Raw genomic sequence first — 10578 nt, forward strand, 5'->3', positions numbered from 1 at the left:
GTCTTCCCCCACCCTTCCTTGAGCCACCCTATCCCAGAGTTGGGGGAGGGAATGAATGGGATGGGAGAGGGAGGAGGAAAGGTCAGGGGCGAGCTTGGGAGGTGGGAGAGATGCAATGCCCCCATCCCCACCCCACTAATATTCTCTACCTAGGCTGTCCGCAAAGAAGTACAGACCTTATTTTTAAAGAGGAAGTAAATACTGCTCTTTTTCTTTAAAATTAAAGTGATGAAATTAGAAAAAAAAAATCCCTTTCAGGTCTGGGACCTGGCCTGGGCAACTGCTGTGGAGATGTTGGGGTGGGGGAGAAGAAAACCCTATTGATGTCAGTTCCCTTTTCAGTTCCGAAGATGGATTCGCGCCCCAGTCCTCTTCTCCCCCTTGTGTCTTCTCTCACCCCGCAGGTCAGCTTCTGCGAACAGACGGGGAGGAGGGGGGCAGAGCAGGGAGGGGGGTCCGGTGTGCCACGTGACCCCCAGGGGTGCCAATGTACGGTCGTGAGGGTCTCAGGCCCTTGCACGTTGCCACCCACTGCCCGGGCCTCGCCCAGCGATGCAGAAAGCCACCTACTACGACAACGCCGCGGCTGCACTCTTCGGAGGCTACTCCTCGTACCCGGGCAGCAATGGCTTCGGCTACGACGTGCCCTCCCAACCCCCCTTCCAGGCCGCCACGCACCTGGAGGGCGACTACCAGCGCTCAGCATGCTCGCTGCAGTCCCTGGGCAACGCCGCCCCACATGCCAAGAGCAAGGAGCTCAACGGCAGCTGCATGAGGCCCGGCCTGGCCCCTGAGCCCCTGCCCGCCCCACCTGGCTCACCCCCGCCCAGCGCCGCACCTACCAGTACCACTAGCAACAGCAGTAATGGGGGCGGGCCCAGCAAAAGCGGCCCCCCCAAGTGCGGTCCCGGCTCCAACTCCACCCTCACCAAACAGATATTCCCCTGGATGAAAGAGTCGAGGCAAACGTCCAAGCTGAAAAACAGCTCCCCCGGCACAGGTACCAGCTCTTGCCTTCGTCGTCGTCAGCTTTTGTCCGGGCAGGAATGTCACTGTTTTTCTAGCAACCAGCCTGTAGGCGCCCAGGCGGCGGGGCTGGGGAACAATACCAGGTGGCCGGGCAGTGGTGCATTTGCCCAGACCCCCACCACCTGATGTCCTCTGACCCCCAGACACCCTCTCCCTCCAGCTACCCTCCCTCCACCTGAGCTGCTGAGAGCTCCCGAAGGCACCAGCGTTGGGCCTCGGCCCTTTGCAAGGCCTCAGCGCCACGAGCTGCGGCTGGTGGATTGATTATTATTAAGTATGATTACTGTGGGTATTAATCACAATCGCTCGGGCGCCCCGTTGTCCCGGCCTCCAGGCACGGCTTTCTCTTCACTCTACACTTCTCGGCCCTGCCCACGATTGTCCATATTCCCCGAAGCGTCCTCCTCGGCTACCTACCCTGTCCACAGGACGGGAGCAGGGTGGGGTGGAGGTCGGGTCTTCCCAGACCTGGAATTGGGGAGAAGGGGGAGAAAGCGTGCGTGAGAAAATCCAGCCCTAAATAAATGGCCATGCGGCTGTCTGCGTGACATGATCAAATTTTCATAAGCTGGGGCAGTGAGAGGAGAGCAGGTCTCTTAATAAATGCCACTATTATAGAGTGTCCGCTAATACGACGGGCGGGGGGGGGGGGGTGGGTGAGGAGGAGGCGGGGACGCGAAGGGGAGGGCGGCGGGGGCTCCGAGTCCAGGCCTGGATTTATTAAGAAACGATGCATTCAATTTCGGCGTGTTCAGTAATTATCTTTTATTTCATTTTCTCCCCATCCCACCCCTCCCCCTCGGATCCAGCGGAGGGCTGCGGCGGCGGCGGAGGAGGAGGAGGTGGAGGAGGAGGAGGAGGAGGAGGAGGTGGAGGAGGCGGCGGCGGCGGCGGCGGCGGCGGCAGTGGGGGCGGCGGCGGAGGGGGAGGGGACAAGAGCCCCCCGGGGTCGGCGGCGTCCAAGCGGGCGCGGACGGCGTACACGAGCGCGCAGCTGGTGGAGCTGGAGAAGGAGTTCCACTTCAACCGCTACCTGTGCCGGCCGCGCCGCGTGGAGATGGCCAACCTGCTGAACCTCAGCGAGCGGCAGATCAAGATCTGGTTCCAGAACCGGCGCATGAAGTACAAGAAGGACCAGAAGGCCAAGGGGCTGGCCTCGTCGTCGGGGGGCCCCTCCCCCGCCGGCAGCCCCCCGCAGCCCATGCAGTCCACCGCCGGCTTCATGAACGCCTTACACTCCATGACCCCCAGCTACGAGAGCCCATCCCCGCCCGCCTTCGGCAAAGCCCACCAGAATGCCTACGCGCTGCCCTCCAACTACCAACCTCCTCTCAAAGGCTGCGGCGCCCCGCAGAAGTACGCCCCGACCCCGGCGCCCGAATACGAGCCTCACGTCCTCCAAGCCAACGGGGGCGCCTATGGGACGCCCACCATGCAGGGCAGCCCCGTGTACGTGGGCGGGGGCGGCTACGCGGATCCGCTGCCGCCCCCTGCCGGCCCCTCCCTCTACGGCCTCAACCACCTTTCCCACCACCCCTCTGGGAACCTGGACTACAACGGGGCGCCCCCTATGGCCCCCAGCCAGCACCACGGACCCTGCGACCCCCACCCCACCTACACAGACCTCTCCTCTCACCACGCGCCTCCTCCTCAGGGTAGAATCCAAGAAGCGCCCAAATTAACACACCTGTGATGGGAGAGGAAGTGAAATCCTGGGGTGGGGAGCTTTAGGGGGGGTGGTGGCTGGAGGTCTGAAAGGAAGCGGGAGGGGGGTGGTAGCCAGGTTTCCTGGGATGAACCCGCCTGGCTCTCCTTCCCATCCCCCTGGTCCAAGAGTTTGCTTATTTCAGTTCAGTCCTCCAGCCCTTGGTCCCATCTGCCTGCCAACCCATCGGAAAGGAATGCCCGGCTGACTGGAGATGACCTCGTCCATGCTAGGCCTCCAGCAGCTCGCAGCTGGAATCCTACACGCCAGAGGGGGCTGGAGGTGGAGGACCAGGCAGACAAGCACATTTAGAAACCCTCGTTGCTCACTACCCCACAACTGTCTTACCTTCCATCTCTGTGGGTGATTCTCCCAAATCGTGATTCCCTCCCCCCTCAATTCACCTTGAAAAGAAAAATAAGAAAGCATTTCACAACCAAGGGCACAAAGCATGGCTCCCCTCCCACTTCCCTGAAGCCTCAGTCTTGCCTCCATCTGTTTGAGGCCTATTGGGCACCCCTCCATGTCTCAACCCCTATTTTTCTGCTCTAGGACATATCTAAAACCACCTCCGCCAATGACAGTTTCCAGAGGGCTCAGGGATGGTGAGATATCCTGAAAGGGAGAGCTGTCTATATTATAAATATATATATTTTTCTTTCATGGCAAAGCTGGGCGACAGGACAGGCAAGGTGTCAGGACTGCAAGTTCGCCCTTTCTGCTATTGCCCATCTTGGTTCCAGGGCCACCCCCCTCTCTCCCCAGCGAGCAGAGCAATCGGTGACACGAGGTTCTACACTTTTCTTTTCTTCTGTTGCTCTCTTGACTTAACGTGAAAACAGGGTATATTTTAACAAACTGTCTGTCCCAGACAGAGGCAAAGGCTGGGCCTGCGGGCCTTGCTCAACCCTCTGACAGGGCACTTTTGTTGCACTTAGAGTTTACATTTTAATGGATATAAAAACAACTGTGAGAGGTGCCTGGGCCTGCAGGAGCCCAGCATCGCTCAAAAAGCGTGTGTTCTAGTGAACATTTTCATATATATTTATTGGTTATAGCCTGTTAAAATATTTTCTTTTTTTGGTATTATTTATCCCCTACATTTATGTATTTATATGAGGGAAAAAAGGAAAAAAACTGTACTTTTTTTTTAGTATTGTTATAAAGGACGTTGTGTTTCCTGTCATGTAAAACCAGCTATTTTAGTTATTATTGTACTCTAGAAAAGAGCTGTAGATTTATGTTAAACTCGTACTTATGAGGAATTGTAATTAGTGCTAAAAGGCATGAACTCAGCTCCTAATTGTCACTGTATAGTCTGAATTTGTAGAGTTAGAGTTAATTCCCTCTTGGAACTTTCTTTGTTCTTCTGTAGTTACTTTTTTCCTTACTTAAAAGGGTTGTCTGTCAACAATTCTTGAATAAACTTTCTGTTATCAATTTTATCTTGTCCTGGTGGTCCAATTTAGATAGAGCCAGCCTGCTGACTGCCAAACCAAATGTCTCTCCCCCCCCACCCCCCAGGGAAGAAGGACATCTAACGACCCTATCCTGGTTCTCCCCACCTTCCCCTTGCTGTAGCTCAGGTTCAGAGAGTTTTCCTCACATGAGGCCTGGAACATTCTGCCAACTTCTTTAGCAAAGGTTTAAGTCACAAGTTGGGGGTAGAGGGGGAGGGAAGGTTCTTGGATGCTCTGTCCCAGACTTCTTTGTCAGCCCAGTTTTGCTCACTCATTGACCTTTTTTGTCTTCCCTCCTCCTCTTCCCCCAACCATAATCAGGAACAAAGGAAAAGAAAGAAAGATAAAAGTAAAAATCTAGCCCACTCCTGCTTCTTCCAAGCAACCTAAACTTCATAGTTCTCTTCCGGAGCTACAAAGAAGTCGTCACGTGACCTGAAGCCCAACCACCATTGGGTCTAAAATGAAAACAAAGGAAAATGATTAATCTTTAAAAAAATAAATAAAAAGGAAAGAAAACTCAAGGCCTAGACGTCTCAGGTCAAACCTTATAACTAGAGTAAAATTAAATCACTAAATAAAAACCGAGGGAGGAGGGAGAGGAGGCGCGCGTGATCCCCCTGCCAGGGAACGCGGAGGAGTGTGTGTGTGTGTGTGTGTGTGTGTGTGTGTGTTGGATCCAGGCGTAAATAAAATGGTCCCCAGGCTAAAGCGCGGCTCTTTTTCCACGATCCTTGGGAAAACTTCATTTCTTAGTCGTGGTTCCATAAAAGTTTTATCACATTGGAGCGAGGATAGAGAGGGTCTGTCAAAGATGAAATGTCACCGCCGCGTCGCTGGAGCCGATAAGAGCGAGGAGACAGGGCGGCTGAAATATGGAGCTAATTCGTTGAAAGAGAAGCGCTGGCTGCTTGCTGAAGAGTTGCATAATTCTAATTGTAAGCGATGCACCCGCATTGCTTAATTAGGAGCATATATTTGGTGGTAGAGATGGGGTGGGGGAATATCTGTGAGAATTGTTCCGGGCCCTCAGCCTTAAAGTGAGGACTGATTTTCATTTTTATGTTGCATCCTGGCAGTCCAAGGTTAGTAATTACGGTCTTTATGCAACAATAAATAACAATAAAAAAGCAACCTGAATTCTCCAGCCCCCAACCTCCACCATGCAGGATTTTAACTGGACTCGGCTCATCCAAGCAGCACGCAATTTCGCATTGGGTCAGACTATAATTTAAAGGCATAAGAGCGTGCAAAGTTTGATTGGGATCAAATAATGCTCAAGGGTTTCTCTTTCTTTCTATCCTCCTCTCCTCCTTTCCCTGAATAACAGGCTTTGAATGGTGTAAGTAGATGAAACGCCATGTTCGGCACTAGGGATGGAATGGATTATTTATCTATGAGGACAGGGACAGGTCGAGAGTTTAGTTCCAGTTTGAGAAATGGGGGCTTTGGCTTGAATCATGAATGGCAAACAAGAAGAATAAGGCCCCACTTGGCTTGGGGTCCGCTACTCTTCTCTCTGCTAGTGAGTTTCTAGAGTTTCCAGGCGCTTAGCTAGTGAGGCAGCCAAAGTTATGGGGGAAAGAATTTCTGCACTGTAAGATTCATACTACACAACAGGGGGGGCGGGGAAGCGGAGTCTCCGGGAAGGAGGACTCTCTTGGCCCCTTTTAACACCCAAGATTTCTGCTGTTCTCTAATCTGGCCGTAAAATCTGTCAGCAGGGTTAGAGGGGGCCATATTTTTCTGCAGGATCAGCTTCAGCCCAGTTGTTGCAGCGAGAAGGGAGAAGGCGGGGACCCTGCAACCCGCTGGAAGGGCTGGGAAAGAAACTTTCAGGGCTTCTTAAGGAGGGGTGGGGGAGCAGAGGGAGAAATGCTTTGCCAGATCCCGTGCACAACTTCCAGCGAACTACAATTCGGGTTCTTCTGCGCCTGCCGCCACCTCAATAGGCAATATTTGCCTTTGGGGAAGCCGAGTTGAACCCAACCGCCTCGGGCTAAGTCGCACAGCTGGGGGAGCAATGCTCTGGGTCTTGGGCCCCCCCCCTCCCCGCAACCTGCCACCCCCGAGCCGCGCAGCCCCCACCTCCAATTCCCCTTCTATGCTGTCTCTCCACTGCCCCCACCCTTTGCAGACTTCTCGGTTCTTCTTTCTAAATACTCACCATCACCCACGCGGATGAATACTCACCACCACCCACGCAGCTGTTACACTGACAGAAAGTTCCTAGTTCCAGCTCCCGGCTGAGTTGCCATTTCTCTGCTAACCAGTCTTCTGCTCCTGGCTGGGCTGCAGTGAGCGAGGAGGGGGAGGGGAAGGCCAGAGCCGTGGGAGTTCTCCAGACAAACTTTCCACCCAACTTAGCGCCCTTCCTTCTGTCCCCATTTCCCATCTGTTTCCCTCGCTCTCCCAGAATCACCTTTCTCCTTTGCTGCCCCCCCCAACCCCCAGGCCTTTTAAAGGGATGTGGAATTTCGGCTGTTCCCTCAGCTTTCCCAAAGAGCCAAATTCTTTGATGCCATGGGAGGGAGCTGTCAGGGGGCTAAGATTGATCGCCTCATCTCCTCTCGGTCCCTCTGACCCAGTTATTTAAAAATCTTCCCCCAGATCGACTTTTCATTTTCTGCTTTGAGATCTAGTTTCCCACCAATTGCTTGGGGTCTCTGAATCTTGCACCCCCCTCCCTCTGGTAAATTACAGCACTTATTAAAGTTCAGACTATACATCTCCTCTAAATTAAAAAACAAACAAAAAAATCATTTCCCCCAGGGGCCAGAAATGGAATATCATTTCAGTGGTCATTATTACCATTCTCTCCTGGTTCAAGGAATTCTTTCTTGAACCAGGGATTTTTTTTTTTTTACAACACAATGGCACAAATGGAAGGGAGAGTCTCTTTGTCCTCGAGGGTAAAGTCCCCCCACCACACACATGCATTGGTCTGAGCTGTGAGAGTGATGTTAGGAAGATCAGCAGTCACGTTGGTTCTTTTTTGTTCAGGTCCCCGGGTACAGAGGCAGATAGAGACTGGAAGCTAGGTGGATGCATCAGATTCTGTCTACTGGGGCAGAGAAGAGAACAAATACTTCCAGGAAAGCAAGGAAGAGGGGCAGAGGCAGTGTGGCAAACATTAGACAGAAAAGGGATATGAGGGCAGCAACCTACTACTATGGGAATGAGGCCCCAAAAGGTCCCTCACTAGCTAGCTGGCTCCTCATCTTCTTGGGAGTCTAGTCGATTTTCTAAGATTTATCTCTTGCTTTGGGTGGGTGGGTGGGAGGGATGGAAATAGTGATGCTGATGATTGTAAATCTCTTCTCTTCCTTATTGTACCTCACCACTGACCTTTCCCAAAGGGTGGAAGCCTCTTTCTACTAAGTCTTCATTCAACATCACTCTTTGGGGAGGTGGGGAAAGAAAAAAAACCGCTGTCTGGAAAAAATTAAGAAAGCACGAATTTATTCAATTAAAGATCTAGAAAAGAGAGGAATATCTCTTTTAGTGTTTCTTACACCTGAGGCTTACAGAATCTCCAGTTCTCTGAAGGAGGTGAGAGAAAGATTCCCTTAGCTTCTTTGGAGGAAGAGAGGCTGTGGGGAGAGTGAGTGTAAGACTTAGGGGTTCACAGTGTCCAGGTCGTGGTCCTCTGTAGTTTTTGAATCAATTAAAGCAAATAATGCTCTCTGTTTCCCACCAGGCCCAGACCAGTGATTGGCCAAGGCCGGTCCCGTGACCATGAATTCCCTGCAATTTCGCCAGAGTCCTGGGTTTAATAGAGAGAGTCCCCATACGCTTGTATTTATCAGCAATATACAATTATAAAGGCCCAAAAATTTAAAAAAAAGTGGGGGGAGAGAGACAACGGAACCCCCCTCTCAAAATCGCTCCATCACATAAACCTGGGGGGGGCAGGAGGGGGGGTCCCTTCCGATCCTCCCTCCCGAGCCCCCCCCCAGCAGGCCCCCTCCCCCACCATTGAAAGCCATGAATTTTGAATTTGAGAGGGAGATTGGGTTTATAAACAGCCAGCCAACGCTTGCAGAGTGTCTGACTTCCTTCCCCGCTGTCTTGGAGACATTTCAAACTTCATCAATCAAGGAGTCGACATTAATTCCTCCTCCTCCTCCTTTCCAGCAAACCTTCCCCAGCCTCCAGCCCAGCGCCTCCACCCTTCAGAGACCCGGGAGCCAAAAGCCAGCCGAAGATGGGCCCGCTCTGCCGCCGCCGCCGCCGCCGCCGCCGCTCCCCGCCGCCCCCCTGGCCCCCGAGTTCCCCTGGATGAAGGAGAAGAAATCCGCCAAGAAACCCAGCCAATCCGCCGCGTCTCCGCCGACAGCCTCCTCGGTTCCGGCCTCCGGGGTCGGATCGCCCGCAGGTGGGTAAGCGAGGTAGGGGTGGGGTGCGGGGCAGCTCGAATCGAGAGGGAGAAAGAGCGATGGGGGAGGTAGGAAAGGTGGCGGCGAGCCTGTTGGGGTTCCTTGCCCGCATGATTCCAGGCAAGAGGAAGCAGAATATACCACTGGGGTTCAGGCCTGGCCGCTGCCCCCACTCCTCCCTCCCCCCACCCCCCACTGCTGCAGCAGATTTTGGGAGCTGATCCGGGAAGGTCTTTCCCCCTATTAGATGGAGGTTTTCACCATTATCTGTGTGTGGGGGGAGGGGATGACTAGTGAGGGGGGTTGAGTTTGAGGCCGGGAAAGATTCGGTCCCATCTCCCCAGCCCTAAGACAAGAGTGGGAATTTAAGCGCCAGGGAAGAAAGGAGGGTGAGAAACCATCTTTCTTCAGGAATGCTTTCCCCGGGTTGAGTTGGGAATTGCCGAATGAAGGGGTGCGCTCGGAGGACGTGGGAAGGAGGGGGGGGCTCTGAGCTTCCAGGGACGAGGAGAAGCCGCTCCCTCCGCACCCCCTGCGTGGCCCGTGGGCGTTTCTGTGAATGCTTTGCCCCGACCCGCGCCGGGTCTGCTGGCGACCGGAGGCGGAGAGAGCGTGGAAAAACCGTGGGAGCCAGCGGCTCGGATGCGGGGGAGGAGGGATGCGCGGAGAATGTGGAGGGCGGTGGGGGCTCGCCTTTATCCCGGGGGCCCTGAGGAGGCTGCGCTCAGCACGCGGCCCGCATTCACGCCTAGCCCGCTTTCTCCGCAGATGGCCCGGCGCTGGCGGAGGCGGCGGGCGGCGGGGCGCGCCGGCTGCGCACGGCGTACACCAACACGCAGCTGCTGGAACTGGAGAAGGAGTTCCACTTCAACAAGTACCTGTGTCGGCCGCGCCGCGTCGAGATCGCGGCCCTGCTGGACCTCACCGAGAGGCAGGTCAAAGTCTGGTTCCAGAACCGGCGCATGAAGCACAAGCGCCAGACGCAGCACCGCGAGCTGCCCGACGGAGAGCCCGCGTGCGCCGGCGTCCTGGAGGACAGCGGCGAGCCCGCCCCGGAGCCGGTGGGCAGCCCCGGCCGGCCCTCCCCGTCGCGCGCGCCGCGGGAAGCCTGCTCTCTGGCGGCCCAGGTGGCACCCGGGGCCCGGCCTTCGGCCGCGTGCGTGGAGGCTGCGGGCGCGCCGAGCCCGGGCTGCGCCCCGCGCGGGGCGGGCGGGCTGGAGCCTGAGCCGGTGCAGGAAGACGCCTTCCCTGAGCGGCACGATTCCCCGTTCCTGCCCGACCTCAACTTCTTCGCGGCCGACTCCTGCCTCCAGCTGTCCGGGGGCCTCTCCCCCAGCCTTCAGGGCTCGCTCGACAGCCCGGTTCCCTTCTCGGAGGAAGAGCTGGACTTCTTCACCAGCACCCTCTGTGCCATCGACCTGCAGTTCCCCTAACCCGTTTTCTTCCCGCACCGGTCTTGTAGACCCTCGGCTCCTGCCCCCCGCCCCCCCACCCCCACCCCAGTTCCCATAGACTGTTTTATGTGTTTTGCTAAAATTCAGGTATTATTGAGTTAGCGTGGAATCCACCTTTGTCTATAATATTGGACACTCGGGCATCTCCTTTTTAAAAAAATCACACAGAAAAATTCCGTTTGATAGACTTCTTCCAACGAAATCTCAGGAATAAGAAACTGTGGGGGGGCAGGGGTTGCTTTCTTAAAAAGAACAAGAGGAAACTATTTTCCTTTCCTTTTTTTTTAAGTTTTAGACCGTAGGTTATTTATTAAAATTCTTTAATAGGAAAAGGGGAGAGTATTTATTGTACATTATTTTCATAGATTGAATAAATGTCTTTATACTACGGAAACGAGTGTTCTTGTGGGCACCCAGTCCCTCTCGCCGCAGAGGCGGCTGGCGCGCCCTGGGCAGCAACCCCCCCACCCCCCACCCCAACTTGTCCATTGCAGCGGCGGGCGTGCATCCAGGGAATTTGGGGCGGGAGGCCCGGGTGGTACAAAGTGGAC

The 10578-nt window shown here is 54.8% G+C and overlaps 2 protein-coding genes across 6 annotated transcripts; both read left to right on the plus strand.

Annotated features, from left to right (window-relative positions):
* Positions 1 to 463: 463 nt before the first annotated feature.
* Positions 464 to 2722, plus strand: HOXB3 (homeobox B3). 5 transcript variants are annotated; one of them, XM_055132448.1, is made up of 3 exons: positions 464 to 1000; positions 1839 to 1916; positions 1953 to 2722. In XM_055132448.1, the coding sequence occupies exons 1-3, from the start codon at positions 553 to 555 to the stop codon at positions 2720 to 2722; spliced, it is 1296 nt and encodes a 431-aa protein (XP_054988423.1). In that variant the 5' UTR covers positions 464 to 552. The 5 variants fall into 5 exon arrangements, with proteins under 5 accessions (XP_054988423.1, XP_054988424.1, XP_054988426.1 ...); XM_055132449.1 differs by having other exon boundaries at positions 1839 to 1913; XM_055132451.1 differs by having other exon boundaries at positions 1839 to 1898; positions 1959 to 2722.
* A 5459-nt stretch (positions 2723 to 8181) lies between these two features.
* On the plus strand, positions 8182 to 10015 carry HOXB2 (homeobox B2). Its single transcript, XM_004608701.2, has 2 exons — positions 8182 to 8572; positions 9342 to 10015. The coding sequence occupies exons 1-2, from the start codon at positions 8182 to 8184 to the stop codon at positions 10004 to 10006; spliced, it is 1056 nt and encodes a 351-aa protein (XP_004608758.2). The 3' UTR covers positions 10007 to 10015.
* The last annotated feature ends 563 nt before the right edge of the window (positions 10016 to 10578 follow it).

Source organism: Sorex araneus, chromosome 3 (assembly GCF_027595985.1).
Source record: "Sorex araneus isolate mSorAra2 chromosome 3, mSorAra2.pri, whole genome shotgun sequence".
Lineage (NCBI taxonomy): Eukaryota > Metazoa > Chordata > Mammalia > Eulipotyphla > Soricidae > Sorex > Sorex araneus.